Consider the following 22,031-nt stretch of genomic DNA (forward strand, 5'->3'; position numbering starts at 1 on the left):
GAACAGACTAAGACAGCTGAAAACCTGCCCTAAAACACTTAAAAAAAAAAAGAAAAAGTTCAAGAGAAAGTAAGGTCACAGTTGTCTAGTTTTAAGGCAAATGGGGTTGATTTAATGTCATTAAACAGCTCATGTTTCATCAAACTGACAAGTATTTTAAAAGATTAATCACATGCTCTTTTGGTAAAAAATAAAAATTCTAATCCAGTAAAAGAAATGTAAAATACATTGATAGAGAGTTTGTGAATAATAATAATTTTTGTAAATTATTGTAAATACATTGATAGAGAGTTAATAATTTACAATGTCGACCTTTTAAATGCATAAACCCTTGAACCCAGTATTTCCCACTTTAAGAATTTATCAAAAAAAAAAAAAGAATTTTACCCCATAGATATACTTTCATAGTGCACAAAGATATAAATACATGCAGTATAAATACATGAGTTATCTACTGCAGCATTATTTGTAATAGTAATAAACTGAATAACTACCAATCAAAAAATGTTTACAGTCTAAACATACTATAACACTAGCACAAACATTTAAAAGAACCAGGGATCTGAACGTATGAAAGGATGTCTAAACAGACTTCCTAAGTGTGTGTGTATGGGAGGAGTAGGTGGGGGGAATATAGAAACCTATGTATACAAAAATTCCATTCTGTTAAGAAGAACAAAACTGTTTATGTTCACATATGTGTCACACAGGAGAGATGGAAGAAAAGACCATATGCTTTTACCAGCACTTACCCTAAGGGAACAGCAGTGTGAATGAGAGGCCTGGGAAAGAGAATGAGAGGCCTGGGAAAGAGGATGAGGCTGTATTCTGTGGCACATGTATTAGTTTGATAAGAATTTTTAAAATACAAATACAAATATAAATACAAAAAAAGTTAAGAGAAGTTTAAAATGACTAGAACTAAAATAAACTCCTAATAAACAAAAAAATTGGCAATTGCCATTCTTACCCTTGATCCTGATTGTTCTATTACCTTTTTCCACAAGGCCACCATCATCCTCTCAGCTACCTAAATTTAAAAACCTAGGGGTCTGGGACACCTAGGTGGCTCAGCTGGTTAAGCGGCTCCCTTCAGCTCCCGTCGTGATCCCAGTGTCCTGGGATCGAGTCCCGCATCGAGCTCCTTGCTCAGTGGGGAGCCTGCTTCTCTCTCTGCCTCTGCCTGCCGCTCTGCCTGCTTGAGTTCTCTCTCCAACAAATGGATAAATAAATAAAACCTTTAAAACAACAACAACAACAAACAAACAAACAAACAAACCAAAAAACCCTAGGGGTCGCTGGGGGTGGGGGACTCAGTCATCAAAAAAAAAGAAATCTTACCATTTGAGATGACATGGAAGGAACTAGAGGGTATTATGCTAAGCAAAATATGTCAATAAGAGAAAGCCAATTATATGATTTCACTTATGTGTGGAATTTAAGAAATAAAACAGGATCACAGGAGAAGGGCAGGAAAAATAAGGTAAACAAAATAACCAGGGAGACAAATCATAGGAGACTCTTAACTACAGGAAACAAACTGAAGGTTGCTGAGGGGAGGTTGGGGGGGACAGGGTAACGGTTGATAGGCATTAAGGAGGGCACATGATGTAATGAGCACTGCGTGTTACATGAAGCTGATGAATCACTGAACTCTACTTCCGAAACTAATAATATACTGTACATTAATTAACTGAATTTAAATAAAATTAAATTAAAATTAAAAATGACAACAACAACAAAAACCAAACCTCAGGTCATTCTATAGTCCTTTCTCTCCCTCCCTCTACTTCATTCTTCATTCAGTAAATATTTACCAAGCGCATTCCATGTTCCAAGAACTATTTTACATACTGAGAAAACTACATTCTAGTCTGATAGTTATAGAAAACTGTTTATACTTGTCTCAGAACAAATTTGACACAAAAAACAAAATTGTGCCAAATTAACTCTAAGTCCTCTAACTTCCATTTCCTAAATAGGACTGAAATCTGCACCACAACCTAATTTCTACTGCTAATTTTCATTGTTCGAATAAGAGATGATGAGAAATTAAATTCCTACAATTTTATCCTTTCCAAATGCTTCACTTCTCTCTCTCTTTTTTAAAGATTTTATTTATTTGACAGACAAAGATCACAAGTAGGCACAGAGGCAGGTGGTGGGGGGCTGGGAGAAGCAGGTTCCCCACTGAGCAGAGAGCCCAGTATGGGGCTAGGCTCAATCCCAGGACCTTGAGATCATGACCTGAGCCAAAGGCAGAGGCTTAACCCACTGAACTACCCAGGCGCCCCTCTTCACATCTCTGTAATCTACCTTCATACTATGAAAAGTGAAGCTAAACATGTTTTCCTCTTGTGGAAATTTTTCAGTGCTTCCATTATCTTTTGAATAAGAAAAGAAACTCTGATATGCGAAGTCCTTCGCGATGCCTATGTATCCTCTAGGTCCACCTCTCCTGTCACCCTCCAACCCCTATACATCATACCAGCCAGGCAAACTCCTAGGTTATCTTAGATCCATATTTTCTCAGGCATCCATGACTTTAAGGCGTTACTTCTCCCAGAATTCCTTTAGCCAAACCCTAGCAAACTCCTATACATTCTTTAAGACTCAGAAGCCTTTAAGCCTTTCCTCTACAGTCCTAATGCACCGCTCCACTCCTAACCCAATACCACAACTATTTATAGTAGCTATCTCCTATAAGTTCCATAAAGACAGGCACACACCTCACAGGCTCTCTGCTCCTAAAATGTACTTAACAGCTAGCATGTAGTAGATATTTCACATCCATCTCATGAATAAAGAATGAATCAATGACTGTTAAACAGCAGTGTGACCTTCAGTAATAAGGTGTATAACTCAAGACTTAGTTTCCTAATGTATAAAAGGACGATGACTATAAATATATGTACCCCACAGGGTTGTTTTGATAATCACAAGATAACTTGAAATTCCTAACATGATGTCTGGTATTTAGTAAATATTTACTAAAAGTTGGCTTAACATACTTTTAGAAATAAGGCTGTATAAGCTATTGAGGGAGCAGAGCCTTTCTATCCTTACTTCTTTGGTAACCTTAATCCTGAATTTCAAACAAACTTAGAATATAGCCTAACTAAAAACTAGAGTCCTTCTTTATTCTCAAGCTAGCAATCTTCTTCCTTGGTCTGGCTTTCTTTGTGCTAGCAATATTGAACTATTTAACATTCTTTCTCTCATTCAGGGTTTTTGCTCTACTTGTCTCTTTTGGTTACAATTTTAACTCTTCCCTCTTTCCCTTTTATCTTAATTTCCAAGATACTGCAAAGTCCACAAGAAAATCTCTAGTTTTGTTTAGTTTCCTGTTTTGCTCTATTAGTCTATATTGCAATTATACAAATCTATTCCTTAAAGCGCATCATGCTGCCTTCCACGTGTTCAGTCAGTCCTGATAACTGTGAGGAACTATTGTAGTTTCTTCTTCATCTTTCAGTTATATAACTTTGTTAAGAATTTACCTGATGATGTCAGTCTTTGCTGACAATCCAGCAACATGATTTCATATTCAGATTCCAAGCCATACACTTGAATACTGAATTCTTAATTATCCTGGTTTCTCTCTGCTTTTGTATCATGGGCATTAATATTAACTGCAAGCTCTGAAATCTTGTCTTTGAGTTCTGGTTCTCTTAATACTAAGGACAGTCTTGAGGATAAAAGCTAATAAACACTTTCAAATTAACTTAAAAAAAAAAAGACATCAAATCCTAAACAAAATTATAAATATTTTAGACATATCTGAGGTCATTGAGGACACAATTTATATTCCACTGTCATCTACCTTCTTTAAAATTTGTATGTAGAATATTGACTAGCCAATTTCTGGATACCCTGTTCTGTGTGTATGTTTATGTGTGTAAAAATTAGAATCTCTTTTCCCTAGGCTCACAAAGTTCCAACTCTCCAAATTTAGAATTTCAGAACTAAAAAACAGGACAGAATGCTAAAATTTTGTTTTTCATTATTGTTGCATTAATGTGTTTAGTCTGTAGGTCACTGAAGAAACAATTTGCGTTCCGTTGTCAACTACCTTCTTTAAATTCCATATGTGGTTATTAATCAATTAAACAAAACACAACTTGGCTTAATACATAAGAAAACTATTTTATACATATTATTTACATATGTTATAGAACATTAACATTTTCTGATAATTTTGAAATTCTGTCTAAAAACATAGCAAAGAAAAGCAATTGTTTAAAACACTGAAGTCTATATTATCTGTAAGTGACATGGCTCTGCATGAAACCATTTTTGGAGAAAATGAGCAAGATCTATTTAATAGGTTACCTGTAATCATTCCGATCATCAGCTTTTATTCCAGGCCAATCTCTCTTCAGATACTGACTAGCCAACTTCTGGATACCCTGTTAAAATACATATATACACATATTTTATAAAATAAGTACTTTGCCATAAAAGAAGCGCTTTTCCTTAAAATACATTACCTGGCAAATCTCATCTTTTCAATTGTAAATTTAATTCAGAAGGACCAATGATAAATGGTAGAACATTGAAACCTGGCTCAATATTGTCACAGTCCTCTCTTGTCTCCATTTTTGGAAAGGGTGAGTATAGGGCTGAAAAACCTGAAACTTAGTTTATATGCTTTTCACTTCACAAAACTACCTGACTGCCATAAAAACAAACTACTTCTGGAATATCACAGGGAACACATCTGTCCACCTCCTCAGAGCTCTGATTACACAGCTTAACATCTCAATTTCCCATCATTCTTCTGCTGTGGCGTGTACCACATTTCTAAATCCAAACTCTCATATATCATGAAAGGTAACAATGCTTTCAGTTTGGGGCAGATACACGTTTACATGTAAAATTAATGAACATACCTTGGTGCTAGCTATTCCATATTAGTCATTTTAATTCAAGACAGGTTTTAAGGATTTTTTTTCTTTTTAAATAATACCATGGCACAAATCACTTCAAATAAAGAAATCAGTTTTACAAAGAAATTCTACAAAGAAACATATACTTGTTATCCATACAAAATGAATGTGCAAAAAACAATATTTATCTACAATAAGTACACTAGATATCAGGATTTGGACAGAAAAGACTCTTGTATTGGTAAATGAGGTTAAACTTCTCACTCTGAACATAGAATGTACTACTTTTAGATGGAAACATATGCGGTACCCTAATACCCTAACAGAGTCCAATGTACTGGATTAGAAATCATATACTTTATGGGGCGCCTGCGTGGCTCAGTGGTTTGGGCTGCTGCCTTCGGCTCGGGTCATGATCTCAGGGTCCTGGGATCGAGCCCTGCATCGGGCTCTCTGCTCAGCAGGGAGCCTGCTTCCTCCTCTCTCTCTGCCTGACCCTGCCTACTTGTGATCTCTGTCAAATAAATAAATAAAATCTTTAAAAAAAAATCATATACTTTAGAACCCTCATCTCTACATGCAACTTCAAACTGAATAAATAAAATGCTGAAATGAAGAACAGTCACATTAACAGACTGCCTACTTTAAGCAGAGACTGCCCAAGTAAAATCAATGCTGCACTCTCCACATGGCACCCTTCTACTAAGGTCTACTGCCAACAACTGGCATTAAATCCATTGTTGAATCAAAACCACTTTTTTTGTTTTTTGTTTTTTTTATTTAATTTTTTCAGTGTTCCAAGATTCGTTGTTTATGCCCCACACCCAGTGCTCCATGCAGTACGTGCCCTCCTTAATACCCACCACCAGGCTCACCCATCTCCCCCACTGCCCTCCCCTCCAAAATCCTGTTTGTTTCTCAGAATCCACAGTTTCTCATGGTTCATCTCCCCCTCCAATTTCCACCAATTCACTTTTCCTTTCCTTCTCCTAATGTCCTCAATGTTATTCCTTAAGCTCCACAAGTAAATGAAACCATATGATAACTGATTTTCTCTGCTTGACTTACTTCACTCAGCATAATCTCCTCCAGACCCATCCATGTTGATACAAAAGTTGGGTATTCATCCTTAATGATGGAGAATTAAAACCATTGTTGAATGCTTCTATTTATCATTATTTCAATGAACCCAAAGGGTAGCAGGAACTATAGAGAAGCTCCTTTGGATCTCTAGTTCCTCCCGAACTTGACAATAGTTTGGTTTCACTATTGCAAGGCACTGTGTATTCTGAGGACTCACATACAACTGCATATGCACAATAGTTCCAATTACACACCTTGTACTTTGGGAAGCCCTATCACAAAGATTTCCCTGAAAATGTACAGCACTTTATCATCTTTGTACATTCTTCATACTGCTGTTTGTGTGAAATATCTTCCCATATTGCCCATTCCTACCTGCTGAACTCTCACCACCCTGCCTTTAAGCTGATTTTTAAATTTCTTAACACAAAATATTCAAAACCATATATAGGAAAATGTGAAAAAAATTATTTCCTAAAAAATTTCATCAAAATAGAATAGTTTATTCTTGTTTCTGCATTTATTAGCAGGAATCATTTTTTAAAGAGCTACTTTTCCTGAATTATTTGATTATCCTGAGGTACAGTTCTTAAAAGAAAGGCAAGATAAATATTTGGTTGTCCAGTTTTGCCCAAAGGTGAACAATAGACTTTTACAGTAACATTATGAACTCATATATTTTAAATAATGGGTGTGTTTCAATTTATTGCAGTCACTATTCTTTCGATTCTGTGGTAAGGCGTCCCTCCCAGTTGGCTACCACATAATGATCCCAACAGACCTTGATAGTTTCTGTTTTCTTCTACAGTTTCTATTCCAAATATGCAATAAGCCAAGTTTTCTGGCTCTGATTCCTTTCAGAGAGAAACAAGATTTAGTGATCACAACTAGGCACCACCTTATCCTTCTGGTCTTTATGTCTTTCTAAAAGAGGCTTTTTCTAATCATTGTATACAAAGTAGCTCACCTCCACCCAGTTACTCTTTCATACTACCCCAACTTATTCACAATCCTTATTATGTTGTTACTGTCTGGTTTAAATATATTTCGTGCGTTTACGGATTATAAACTTCATCAAGTAGGCATCTTATCCTTTTTTTTTTAAATCACAATGTCTCCAGGCTATAGCAAAGAAGCTAGCATTTTGTTCATTTTGTTGATCCTAATAATGTTCAGTGACTGCACAAATAAATGCCACATACATTATTCTATTTCAAATGTATAATACCCACTCCTTTTGTGTTTTTGCCATTCTGAGTTAGAAATCTCTAAATCAAAATTTCTCTGGTTCCTCACGCCTCAGGAGAGAAAAAAAAAGTACTACATGTCTAAGATTATGACCACGTGGTTTTAATATAATAAATGGGTTCCTTTGTAAAATTACAGTCAGATTTGAGCATTTCCACTATTGGAAGAAAACATATGTGTGGATACTCCAAAGCAATGAAAACCAAAAGTACCAGAAATTTGTTTCATACCTACAAGGTACTGCATATTAATTATTGTGCAGGTTCAAATAAATGAAAGGAACTCATAATATGTGGAGAGGAATAATTAGTATATAACATAAAATGGGAGGCAACACATTGTCACTACCAAATAAGTGGCAATATGTGATGTAATTCCCAGGTGAGGAAAAGATCACCTGATCTTTTCTTAACAAATTACATCTAAATGATACGATAGCTGACTTATTCAGTTTAATGACTGCTAAAGTGGTTGTAGAACATTTCATACAGATCATGGGGTATATAATATAAACCTCAGAATATGAATAGGACTAAGAAGGCAGAATGACGCCACTCAACATTTATATAAAACAAATGAACTTGACAAGCATTTCAACACACTTATTTCTCTTAACTCTGTTAGGCCTTGTTATAACCACAGAGAAATTGGACATTTAAGAGGCTACATAATTTACTTAAGATCATATAACTAGTTAGGTTTGAAAGAGAATCCCTATCATTCTAAATCTTTGCTCAAAAAACATCATTTTAGAGTGGATTTTATCTAATTCTTTAAAAAATTTCTGAAATTACTTTACCCTTTTTTGTGCATTGTAAGTTACAACAGCAATTTCTAGAGCCCTGAACCACAAAGTTGAACTGTATTAAACTGAATGAGCCCTTCAGAGATGAGATGAGGAATTCATGAAATAGATAAACAGTGAGATCTTTAGATGAAAGACTTTATTCAAGTTAGTTCACAGAGGCAGGAATCATGACTTCTGTGTGCTCCATGCAGCTGTTCAAGAGCTATTCTGTATGGACGCTCAAGAAATACTCCAAGGCCATTATAGGAAAGGTCTTAAGTAACATTTCATGTCTCTGAAAGCATCCTATACTTAAATTAACTGGTTTCCCTTTTATGTTATATTTAAAGCTATGCCTTATGAATAAAAAGTATGTATATACAGAAAATAAAATCTATCCTAATTAAGTGGCTAAGGAAAATCTACAGCTAGAAATTTTCTGGAAAGTTTTTTTTTTAATCACCTCCCCCCCACGCTATGCCACAACATTACTCCCTAACACTGGTGCACTAGACATAAAATCCTTACTTATATTCATCTGAGCATCACTGACGGATCACGTAGATTTAATTTCCAATATAGTTTACTCTGCAGGGGTTTCCATAAAAATGTACTATCAATATACTCTTTGGAACATCCAATAACATCCCATTCCAACTTTTTAAAAAGCTATCAGTGTCTGATCTAAGACTTGCTTTGTTTTACCTCTCAATAACACTTGCTATATTGCTCTAACAAGTGAAGCAACACAAAGAAAGCCACTGTTCAGTAGACACTGGGAAATAAACTGATGGCTTAACCTTTTGCCCATTTACCACAGCAAGCTGAGCAAGAGTGTGCTCCACGGCTCACACAGATTATTCCGTACCTGTCCTTAACATATAGAGAAATGTGCCGTACCTTAACATATAGAGAAAATAATATTTAAATTTTACTAAGGGTTTGCCATTAAGTGGCTCTTCAAAATTACAGGGCACATGTTATTTTTTTAAAAGATTTTTATTTATTCATTTGAGAAAGAGAGTGCATGAATGGGAGGAGGGGTAGAGGGAGAGGGAGAAGCAGACTCCACACTGCCGACACCCCTTAATCCCCCACCAAAACAGGCTGTCCTCCGTGGGGCTGGATCTCAGGACCCCGAAGTCAGACTTTAATAACCAACTGAGCCACCCAGGTGCCCCACACACCATGTTATTTATATACTATAAACCTTTTTGTTGTGAAATTCCCAAGATTATGGAAATGACTTTTAAAAATTAACAAGTCCATTGCACAAGCTGGACAGTTCTCAAACGGACATAAATTACATAATAATTGTCTTTACTATTCTTAAATCACTTTACTAGTAATGGAGAACGTGACTTTTACCCTTAAGGAAAGTTTTGAAATATTTTTCATTGTTTTCTATGGTATATAACTGCAGTTAGCATTAAATTAATCAGTATATTATTTTAAAGTACATAATAAACATTAAATATTAACCTCATGTAATATATTAAACATTAAATACATATTTCTAGCTTTTTCCTTTTATCAAAAATGAAGATTAATTTTGTTTAAATTAATTACATAACAGAAAACAAGATCTGGGGCGCCTGGGTGGCTCAGTGGGTTAAGCCTCTGCCTTCGGCTCAGGTCATGATCTCAGGGTCCTGGGATCGAGCCATGCATTGGGCTCTCTGCTCCACAGGGAACCTGCTTCCTCTTCTCTCTCTGCCTGCCTCTCTATTTGTGATCTCTCTCTGTGTCAAATAAATAAATAAAATATTAAAAAAGAAAAAGAAAAAATCGAGATCTTTTTTTAAAGACTATATTTATTTATCTAACACAGAGAGAGAGTACGTGCAGAGGAGAAGGGCAGAGTGAGAGGGAGAAGCAGAATACACACTGAACAGGAAGCCCAATGCAGGGCTCGACCCTAGGACCTGGGATCATGACCTGAGCTGAAGGCAGATGCTTAACCAACTGAGCCACCCAGGTGCCCCAAGAAAAAATAAGATCTAATGATTTTAAATGACTTACCATATCTCATTTGAGAACCAAACAATTAAAAAAAAAGCCCATGAAATTTAACATTCATTCATGATTGAAAACTCTCTAGAAACTAGAAGCAGAAGGACCATTCTTTAACCTAAATAGGTGTACATGAAAAACCTACAGCTAACATACTTCTAATGGAGAGTGAATGTTTTCCTCTTAAGACTGGGAAGAAGGCAAGAATGTCCTCTCTCACCAGTCCTTTCAAAGAATGTTCTACCTAGAACAGTAAAGAAAAAAAGAAAAGGCATACAGACAGGAAAAAAATAAAATCATTTTTATTCACAGATGATGTGACTATGTGTATAGAAAACTATAAAGACGAATCTATCAAAACAAACACAAAAAGCCCCTTCTGGAACCAATAATTGAGTTTATCAAGGCTGTAAGTGACAAGGACAACATAGAGAACGAGACTGTTTTCCCACATACCTGTAACGAACATTTAAAGTTTGAAATTTAAAAAAAATTTGTATGGTAACATTGGGTAAAACATGACGTGCTTAGGTATAAATCTAACAAAATGTGTGCAGGAACTGTATATGGAAAATTCCAAAATACTGATGAAAGAAATCAAAGAAAATCTAAATTAATGTACAGATAGATGATGTTAATGGGCTGGAAAACTTCATATTGTTAAGATGTCAATTGTTCCCAAGATGATCTATACAAATGAAATCCAAGTGAAAATTCCAGAGAGCTTTTTCGTAGATATAAACGGCCTGACTTTAAAATATATATGGAAAAATAAAGATACTAGAGTCACCAAAACTGAGAAGTAAGTTCTGAGAAGTAAAGTAAAGTAAATTCTGAGAAGTAAGAACAAAGTCAGAAGACCCCTATCACCTGCATTCAAAGCTACTCAAGTATAATGTTACAGTAATTAGGACAGCGTGGTACTGGCCAAAGAATAGACACATAGATTAACGGAACAGAAAAGAACCCAGAAATAGACCTACACAAATAAACGGATTTTTCCCAAAGGTACAAAGAAAATTAGACGGAGAAAGAACCATATCAACAAATGGTGCTGAACAACTAGATAACCATGTGCAAAAACCTGAACATTAGCATGTACCTCACAACTTATAAAAAATTAACTCAAATGGTTCACAGACCTAAATATAAAGTACAAAACTATAAAACATATAGAACACAAAGAAAATCTCTTTGATCTTTGGCAAAGTGTTTTAACATATAACACCTAGAGCAAGATATATTAAAGAAAAAAATGATAAACTGGATTTCATCAGAAGTCTTTAAATGACACTGTTAAGAGAATAATAAAAGAGCTGCAGGCTAAAAAAAAAAATCTGCAAATCATATATCTGGTAAATGACTTGTATCCAGAAGATGTAAAGAACATAAAGTATCTCTTGTCATTATGGAAATGCAGATTAAAACTACAAGATATACTACATACCTATTAGAATAGCTAAAATTTTTAAAACTACAGTATCAAATGTTAGTAAGGATGCAGAATAACAGATACTCCTTCACTGCTGATAAGAATGCAAAATGGCACATCCTCTTTGAAAGACAGTTTGGAAATTTCTTAAAAGGGTAAACACAGACTTCCCATCTGACTCCTAGATATTTCGCCAACCAATAAGAAAATGCATGTTCAGGGCGCCTGGTGGCCCAGTGGGTTAAAGTCTCTGCCTTCGGCTCAGGTCATGATCCCAGGGTCCTGAGATTGAGCCCCATATCTGGCTCTCTGCTTGGTGGGGAGCCTGCTTCCTCCTCTCTCTGCCTGCCTCTCTGCCTACTCATTATCTCTGTCTGTCAAATAAATAAGTAATATCTTAAAAAAAAATGCATGTTCACGTAAAATCCTGCACTTAAATGTTTCTAGCAGCTTTATTCATGAAAGTGGAAGCAACAAAGATGTCCTTCAATAGATGAATGGTTAAACAAACTATGGTACAGCTTACTATGCAATACCATTCAGTAATAAAGACTATTCATTCATACAATTACACAAACTATTAATTTAGATAAATCCTAAATGCATATTTTACTAGTGTGTAACTCTTTGATTTGGCTTTTAAAAGAAGCTTCTTTCAAAAAAAAAAAAATAAAGCTTAAGGAAAAAAAAAGCTTCTTTTAAAAGCCAAATCAAGGAGTTACACATTAGCAAAATTTTTAATTTTTTAAAAATTTAATACACACACACACACACACATACATATATATGTGTTAGTCTCTGTTCCTGCCTCCTGACACCAAGCTCATAAAACTCGGAATTTCTGGAGTGATAACAGTGTCTTTTGTTACAGTCAGGTGACTCTAGGTGGCCTCCTGGATGGGGGCTGGTTACCAGAAAAACCAAGCCATGTTCTTGGAATTTTCTGGCTCAGTTCCCATTCCCCAGAGAGGAGAAAGGGGCTGGAAATGGAGTAAATAATCAATAATGCCTATGCGATAAAGCCTCCATAAAAATTCCAACAATACAGGGTTTGGAAAGCTTCTGGTATGAAGGTACTAGGAAACTGATGTACCCAGAGAGGGCAAAGAAGCCCCACACTCCACTCCTTCCTATACTTCGTCCTATGCATGTCTTCCAGCTTGCAGTTTCTGAGTTCTATTCCCACTCAGAAGACTATTATTGCAAGACAGGATTCTGGGAAGATGGTGGAATACAAAGCAGCAGAAATCTATCTTCCAACCCAGACAACAGACTCAATGGCATAATCTGTCTCATATAACTATTCTGGAACTCTGAAGTCTTTTCTTTTTTTTTAATTAAATTTAATTTCATTTGCATTCTATTAATTAACATACAGTGTATTATTAGTTTCAGAGGTAGGGTTCAGTAATTCATCAGTTGTATATAACACCCAGTGCTTATTACATCATGTGTCCTTAATGCCCATCACCCAGCTACCCCATCCCCCACCTCCTTCCCTCCAGCAGCCCTCAGTTTGTTTCCTATGGTTAGAGTCTCTTTTGGTTTGTCCCCCTCTCTGATTTCATCTTGTGTTATTTTTCCCTCCCTTTCTCTACGCTCTTGTTTTGTTTCTTAAATTCCACAAGTGAGATCATATTAACTGGCTTTCTCTGATTAAATTATTTTGCTTAGCACAATACCCTCTAGTTCCATCCACATTGTTGCAAATGGCAAGATTACTTTTTTTTTGATGGCTGCATAATACCCCATTTTATATATAAACCACATCTTCTTTATCCATTCATCTGTCAATGGACATCTGGCCTCTTTCCATAGTCTGGCTATTGTGGACATTGCTGCTATAAACACTGGGGTGCAGGTGCCCCTTCAGACTACTACATTATTATCTTTGGGGTAAATACCCAGTAGGGCAATTGTTGGGTCATAGGGTAGCTCTATTCTCTATTTTGAGGAACCCCACCCCGTATTGTTTTTCAGAGTGGTTGCACTAGTTTGCATTCCCACCACCCTTTCTCTACACTCTCACCAACATCTGTCTTTTCCTGATTTGTTAATTTTAGCTATTCTGATGGGTGTGAGGTGGTATCTCACTGTAGTTTTGATTTGTATCTCCCTGATGCCGAGTGACATGGAGCATTTTTTCATGTGTCTATTGGACATTTGTATGTCTAGAACTAAGAAGTCTTTTCAAGGGTTACAACTTCCAGGGGATAGCTTGGACATTAAATGAAATAAATTTCAGCCAATTTCTGCACGTAGCTCAGTGGGCAGGCAGCCATATACTTATTCCTGAAATAGGCAGCAGAAGATAAGTGGACAAAAAGGGCCCTGTCCTCTAAATGCCAGGGATCTGTACTCTCATTACTGATTGCTGCTTCTGACCATGGAGGTGGAGACACAGAGGCACTGACACAGAGGTGGGCAGCCATTGTTGCATACCTATCCCCTACTGAAGAAAAGTCAGAGCCTAAGAAACTTAGGACACCATTCAAGTGTACCAACATAAATACTGTGGGGTCCTAGAAGAAGAAAAGAGAGAAAAAGGGACAGAGAGATTATATGAAGAAACAATGGCCAAAAGCTTCCCAGATTTGACAAAAGACATGAATACAAACAGTCAAGAAACTCAAATTCCAAATAGGATGAAACAAATTCCAAATAGGATGAACTCAGAGACCCACACTGAGACACATTATAATCAAATTGCCAAAAGCTAAAAGCAAAGAGAGAATCTCAAAAGCAGCAAGAAGCAAATCACTACATACAAAAGAATCTTCAATAAGATTTTCAACAGCTTTCTCAAGGGAAATTTGGAAGGGCAGAAGATAAGGAATTCATATTTTCAAAGTGTTAAACAGGGAAAAAAAACCTGTCAACCAAGACAATTATATCCAGTAAAGCTGTCTTTTTAAAAGTGAGGAAGAAATCGACACATGACCAGGTAAACAAAAGCTGAGGTAGATGTGACCATTAGACCTACTCTGCAAGTAAACTCTGTTCAAAGATTCCTGCAGGGTGAGAGGAAAAGGACACTAGACAATAGCTTGAAGCTATAAGAAGAAATAAAGATCTCACTAAAGGTAAGTTTATGGGCAATTATAAAAGCTAGTATTAGCGTAACAGTGCTTTATAAATCTTTTTGTTTTCTATAGACTTTCTATAGACTAATATCTTTTAAAAAAAATTACTAGTCTTGGAAAAAATAAAAATAAAGAATTACTAGTCTTGGAAAACATAGGTGGCTCAGACACTTAAGCTTCTGCCTTCAGCTCAGGTCATGATGCTGGGGTCCCTGGATCAAGCTGTGTGTTGGGTTCCCTGCTCAGTGGGGAGCCTGCTTTTCTCTCTTCCTCAGCTTGTGCTCTCTATTACTTTCTCTCACAGGATCTCTCAAATTTAAAAAACCTTTAAAAAATAAAAATCTTAAAAAACAAAAAACGGTTAGTCTTTAAAAGCTAGTATTACTATAATTTTGATTTTACATAATTTAAGAGACTAACACATTCAAAAATTTTTTGGTTTATGTTTTTAGACACAATGTAAAAAGATATAATTTTACGATACCAATAAATGAAAAAAGTGGGGACAGAGCTGTAAAGGAGCAATGTTTTTGTAAGTTTCTGAAGTTAAGCTGGCATAAATTCAAATTAGAGTGTTATAACTTTAGAATGTTCAATGTAACCACAGAAGTAAGTACCTACTTATCAGTAATTACTTTAAATGTAGGCAGATTAAACTCTTCAATCAGAAGGCAGAGATGTGGGGTGAGGGAGGGTGCCTGGGTGGCTCAGTTGGTTAAGTGTCCACCTCTTGATTTCAGCTCAGGTCATGATCTCAGGGTCATGAGATCAAGCCCTGAATAGGGCTCCACACTGGGCATGGAGCCTGCTTGAGATTTTCTCTCTCCCTCTGCTCTCCCCTGTGCTTGAGGAAGCACTCTATCTCTCTCAAAAAAAAAAAAAAAATCCTCCAATGTCTTTCTTCCACTCAATTTAGAATAAAAGCATCATTACTATCATAGCACTTAAAGTCATAAAAACACACTTAAAAAGATGTTTCCTTGGAAAGCTACAGATCTAATAACAATAGAATTTATCACCTTAAGTAATTTACTGTGTTTAAACAAAACTCATAATGTTGCCTTTAGTATCTATAAGAGATATAAAAGTCATATACCTGAAGTATACTTAGTTCTCCACTGAATGCTGTTGTCATGACAATTTCATAAAAGAAAGTATATGCATAAACCCTGTTTGACTTAAACAGAGTGGAAATATTAAATGTCCAGTTCATATAATGCTATTGCCAATAAAAGCAGATAACTTGCAAGTATGCTTAATAAAAGGTATCTTCCCTTTAAAAGGCACAAGCCCAAATCTACCCAATGTTAAATATTAAATGCCAGTTATTTAATCATTTTCATGTTCACTTCAACCATTTTCTTCCCTCCAGTCTTGTTTTTTCTATAGAGTTCCTCTATTTATTTCCAAAGCAATTTATATACAAACTTTAATCAAAAGAAAATCCTATAGACTAAAAGGCACTAACTTAGCTTACCTCTAATATTTCAAGTTTTTATTTCACTTACCATTTTTTTAAAGATTTTGTTTATTTGACAGAGAGATCACAAATAGGCAGAGAGGCAGGCAGAGGCAGAGGGGGAAGGAGGCTCCCTGCTGAGCAGAGAAGCCCCATGTGGGGCTTGATCCCAGGACCCTGAGACCATGACCTGAGGCAAAGGCAGAGGCTTAACCCACTGAGCCACCCAGGAGCCCCTCACTTACCATTTTCGGTAGACTGCTTAACTAAGAAATGATGGCTATACTTTTATGAATGTTTTTTCTTTCCCCCTCATTTTGTAAATTTTTCTTTCCAAATTTCTGAAAGCTATTAGTAAAAAAGTAATATTTTTCACTGTATATTACAGTCATCTTCCAATAAAGATTAATATATGTTGGCAAAAAACAAATTTGAAGGAGTTTATTTTGTAATATTTAAAACATTATCAATTGGAAAATAATAAATTATAGCTTATAGATTTTTAGAGCAAAATATACGTAATTTTAGTTTACTGACATCATTAGAGTCACTAAACATTGTTAAGCTTTAAGTTTTTCAATTTTTATGAAAGCTTATTTTAAGGCTTGGATTAGCAGATACCTATTTGTATGCCTATCTGACATGAAGGTTTTTACTGGGCTGGGGAACAAATTGGTTGCTATTGTTTTAAAACAATAAGAAAAGTGTTCTATTAGTCAACACAATTGAACAGCCTACTTTGATCTCAAAGACAGCTGTAAAAGCAGTTCCTCCTTCAGACCAGAAACTGGAACATATCAAACCAGCAAGCAAATAATAACTTTATGTACTTGACCCTTAGTGATCTCAAATTAGAGGGGGAAAATCTAGAAGAAATAGCCCAAATGTGACTGAACATAAATGCTAGTAAAAGCTATTCTTCATTTGCCTTGTGAGATGGAGAACACATAACTATCAGGACTAATATTTGAGTGCTTACTGTATGCCAGATGCTTCACATTTATTAACTAACATTTAAAACCACTGCCTTATGCAGTAGACACAACAGAAATCTTTTTTTTTTTAAGATTATTTATTTATTTATTTGACAGAGAGAGAGATGACAAGCAGGCAGAGAGGCAGGCAGAGAGAGGGGAGGAAGCAGGTTCCCTGCTGAGCAGAGAGCCCGATGTGGGGCTCGATCCCAGGACCCTGGGATCATGACCTGAGCCGAAGGCAGCGGCTTAACTCACTGAGCCACCCAGGCGCCCTGACACAACAGAAATCTTAAAAGCCTAAGTAATTTTTATAAAATTACCCAACTAGCTAAGCCTGGGATCAAATGCAGGTCTTATTTCAAAACTTAAAACACTTTCTGACTATTCAGTCCATTCTGCTATAAACATACACTATACATTTTGGATAAGGGTTGTCTAAAAGTTCTTTAAAAACAGGGCTATAAAAACTAACACAGGTCAGTCTTTGCTCAGTAAATAACTGCTGAACTGAATCATTTCCGATTTTGGTGAACAATTATATATATACATTTTTAAATTAACAAAGTTTATTTTTTAGAGCACTTTTAGATTACTGAGAAACTGAACAGAAAGTAAAAGGTTCCCAAATACTCCAATTGCACAGATAACCCTAATATTAACATCTTGCATTAGTGAGATATATTTATTACAAGTGATGAAAAAAACACTGACACATTAAAATTCATAGTTTACATTAGGATTCACAATTTGTGTTGCACAGTTTTATAGGTTTTGCCAAATCCACAATGTCACATACCCACCACTGCATTCTCATAATAAACACTGAATCACCCTTGTGCTCTACCTATTCATCTCCCCATCATTCCCCTCCCTCCCAACCCCTGGCAAACAGTAATCATTCTGCTGTCTCTATAGTTTTACCTTTTCAAGAATGTCATATATTTGGAATCATACAGTACTACAGACCCTTTATGGTTGGCTTTGTTTACCTGACAATATTCATGTAAGGTTCTAACTCTTTCAGTGGCTTAATGGTTCAGTTTCTTTTACCAGTGAATAATATTCCATTTTCTGGATACACCACTGTTCATTAATCCACTCACCTATTGAAGGACATCTTGATTGCTTCCAGGTTTGACCAATTATGAACAAGTTTTGAACACATTTGGTCAAATACCAAGGTGTCCAATTGCTTCACTGTATGATAGACTATATTTAACTTCCCAAAGTGGCTGCATTGTTTTGCATTTCTATGAGGATGAAATTTCAAAGCTCCTGTTGCTATACATCCTAGCCAACCTTGGGTGTTGTCAGTGTTTGGATTTTAGTCATTCAAAAAGTATGTGTAGTGGTATCTCATTGGCAATTCCCTAATGACAAATGATGCTTAGCATCTTTCATATGCTTATTTGCTATCTGCCTATCTTGTGGAGGTGTCTGTGTAGGTCTTTTGCCTACCTTTTTTTTTTTTTTTAAAGGTTTTATCTATATATTTGACAGAGAGAGATCACAAGTAGGCAGAGAGGCAGGCAGAGAGAGAGAGAGGAGGAAGCAGGCTCCCTGCTGAGCAGAGAGCCCGATGCAGGACTCGATCCCAGGACCCTGAGATCATGACCTGAGCCGAAGGCAGTGGCTTAACCCACTGAGCCACCCAGGCGCCCCTTGCCTTCCTTTTAATTGGATCATTTGTTTACTTATTATTGAGTTTTCAGATTTCTCTGTATAATCTGGATTCAAATCATATACATGTTTTGCAAATATTGTCTCCCAGGCCTTGGTTTATCATTTCATTTTCTTAACAGTGCCTTTCATAGAGAAGGTCTTAATTTAACATCTATTATTTTTAACATCAAGTTATCATTAACTAAAGTTAAGGTCTTTAGGCTTTAGGAATCAGATCAATGAAAAAAATCTAAACTTTGAAGGTTAATTCTAATAACGGATTAAGTATGAAATTATGCCTAGGTGTGTTTTACTCTAATACAGCGAACTGACAGTGAAAATTACATAAAGTCTAAATTTTGCCAATAAACATAGACCTCTGACTAAACTCTTCAAAAATGAGAAATTTTTATGCAAATCATTGTTTGGTAATTTAGCTGTTTTAAAAGTTTCAGTCACTACAGTGTTTCCTTAAAATATGGATAATGTATGACATCCTATTCTACATAAATAATTTCTTATTCTTAATGCAAAGAAAGTTTTTTACAAATTCAATCCAATAAACCTTTGTCCAAAGTAACATGTTGTCTTGTTTTGGAATGTTCTTTATCAAGAAAAGGGTATATTACAGTTATATATGAAGTACTATGGGATAACAGCAAAAAGTGCTAAACAGATCTGAGAGAAAACACAAGGACAACTAGGATAAGTTTCAAAGTAAAAATGATCATTTCAGCTGGGCTTTGAAGGAATAAGTATAAAGGATTTCCCAGTGACCAAAGAGAGAGGAAAGGATATGCATGTACAAATATGTCAAGCATAAAAGAAGGAAGGAACAGGGACTCAGATAATGCTACATTCAAATCCTGGTCCCATTACTTTCTGGTAGTCGATGCTTAACAAGTTATATCTCTTCTCTAATGGTTATTTTCCTTATTTTTTTTTAAAGATTTCATTTCTTTATTTGATAGAGAGAGAGCGAGAGAGAGAGAGAGCGATCACAAATAGGCAGAGAGGCAGGCAGAGGAAGAGGGGTAAGCAGGCTACCTACCGAGCAGAAAGCCCGATGTGGGGCTCAGTCCCAGAACCCTGAGATCATGACCGGAGCTGAAGGCAGAGGCTTAACCCACTTAACCCAGTCACCCCTATTTTCCTTATCTTTTTAAAATAGAAGTAAATTCATACCTTATAGGACATGTAAAATTTAGGTAAAGTTACCTTTTTTAAAAGATTTTATTTATTTATTTGACACAGAGATGGAAAGCACAAGCAGGGGGAGTGGCGTACAGAGGGAGAGAGAGAAGCAAGCAGAGGGAGAAGAGAGAAGCAGGCTCTCTGCAAAGCAGGAAGCTGGATACGGGACTCGATCCCAGGACTGTGTGTGCCACCCAAGCACCCCTGGTATAGTTACTTTTAATAAGCATTCAATAAATATTAAATTACCCATTACATTTAAAGGAGAGAGACATAATTCGATCTTTATTTCAGAATGATCACCATGGTGCTAATGTGGAAGATTCATTATAAAGGGAAAGAGATGAGAGTGATCTAATTAGGAAGCTATTCTATTTGGTCTCAGCAGTAGAAAGAGAAAAGAACTAACTAGTAATAGGTGCTCCAAAACAGAAGTGACAACCTGGAACTAATCAAATATGGGAAGGGGGAAGAAACTGTAATCAAGATTGACTAAGTACATTTACGAATTTCTTGCTTAATGTTGATCATACATTAAAAATCTAAAAGCTACTTGGCTACTATCAAAATAACAAAACAAAGCAGAAAATAAGTGTTTGTTTGCAAGGATGTAGAGAAATTAGAACTCTTGTGCACTGTTAGTGAAAATGTAAAATGGTATAGCCACTACGGAAAACAGAGATTCCTTAAGAAATTAAACAAAGAGGGGGTGCCTGGGCAGCTCAGTCTGTCAAGCACGCAACACTCAATGTCAGCTCAGGTCATGATCTCGGGGTTGTGAGATCAAGCCCCGCATCAGGCTCTCCACTCAGCAGGAGTCTGTTGGAGATTCTCTCTCTCCCTCTGCCCCTCACCACACACACTCATTTGCACTCTCTCTCTCTTAAAATAAATCAATCTTTTTAAAAAAGAAATTAAACACAGAATTACCATACAATCCAGCAATCCTAATTCTGTGTATATACTCAAAAGCATTGAAGGCAGGGCTCAAATAGATATTTAGATACTTATATTCGTAGCAGCATTATTTACAATAGCCAAAAGGTGTAAGCAATGTAAATGTCCATCAAAGGATAAACAAAATGCAGCACACAGATACAATGGAATATTCTTCAGCCTTAAAATGGAAGGAAATTCTGCCACATGCTACTACTTGAATAAACCTTGAGGACACTGTGATAAGTGAAATAACCCAGTCACCAAAAGACATATCTTGTACGATTCCACTAGCATGAGACCAAATTCATACTGAAAGAAAGTGTAATGATGGATTCCAAGGGCTGGTAAGAAGGGGGAATGGGTACTTGTTTCATGGTGCTTATTCACAAGATATAAAAGTTCTGGAGATTGATTGTGCAACAATGTGAATATACTTAACACTACTACACTGTACATTTTAAAACAGTTGAGATGGTAAGTTTTCTGTTACATGTATTTTAACACAATTAAAAGTAATTGTAAAAAATTTTTTAATCTAGTAATACTGCACACAAACTAAGGAAAGTCTGAGATTTTCTTCCTATAAAGAATCAGTTTAGTTTTTCACCCAATTTCATGTATGGCACTCACTAAAATCTCTCACAACGTAGTTGTCTCCTCCAATCAAGGACAGCAACACATAATTTAACACAACAACACACACACACACACACACACACACACACATTAGGCGGTCGTTTTGGTAGCTTGGTTTTAGGATTTATAATGTCATGGGTGTGTGTGTGATCACAGTGAATATCTTGGCAAAAGACAAGATATTTGTTGGACCATTTGCACTTTTGCAAAGTACTGCAACAGATTCTAAGGGTAGGTATAAGAAAAGGTCCTGTCCTGTCCTCTAAGAGCTGATTCAATAGAGATTACTGTCAGTGAAACAAGTAACACTTGTAAATACAACTTACTAAACTCAATTTAGCATACATAAATATATCCAAACAAGTGAATGTATGGTTTTTACACCAAACAGGAAAAGCAAAAGGAAGGGTTATACATGTCTCCAGAGCCCTAAACATAAAGTAACATTCAAGAATGTCACAGTTTCCTGGCTTTATAAAGTCTCTTACACATCTCTCAATTAAAAGTAACATGAAGCAGGACAACTGGAAGATGTTATTAAGTGTTAAGGTACTAGTGTTCTACTTTGTCCTAGCAGGGGGGAAAAACATTTCTGAAAAATAATCATGGCCTAATCTTATTTATGTCTC

The 22,031-nt window shown here is 36.0% G+C and overlaps 1 protein-coding gene across 4 annotated transcripts in view; it reads right to left on the minus strand.

Annotated features, from left to right (window-relative positions):
- FCHSD2 (FCH and double SH3 domains 2) overlaps positions 1–22,031 on the minus strand; it is a 295,400-nt gene that overhangs the window by 159,076 nt on the left and 114,293 nt on the right. For 3 of the 4 annotated variants that reach the window (XM_045071387.1, XM_045071388.1, XM_004768108.3), the window contains exon 4: positions 4,333–4,409. In XM_045071387.1, the coding sequence (XP_044927322.1) occupies positions 4,333–4,409 (77 nt within the window). Of the gene's footprint in view, positions 1–4,332; positions 4,414–22,031 lie in introns of those variants that run through there. The other variant, XM_045071389.1, reaches the window with a different exon arrangement.

This window comes from Mustela putorius, unplaced genomic scaffold (assembly GCF_011764305.1).
Source record: "Mustela putorius furo isolate JIRA1106 unplaced genomic scaffold, ASM1176430v1.1 tig00003987_pilon_pilon_pilon, whole genome shotgun sequence".
Classification (NCBI taxonomy): Eukaryota; Metazoa; Chordata; class Mammalia; order Carnivora; family Mustelidae; genus Mustela; species Mustela putorius.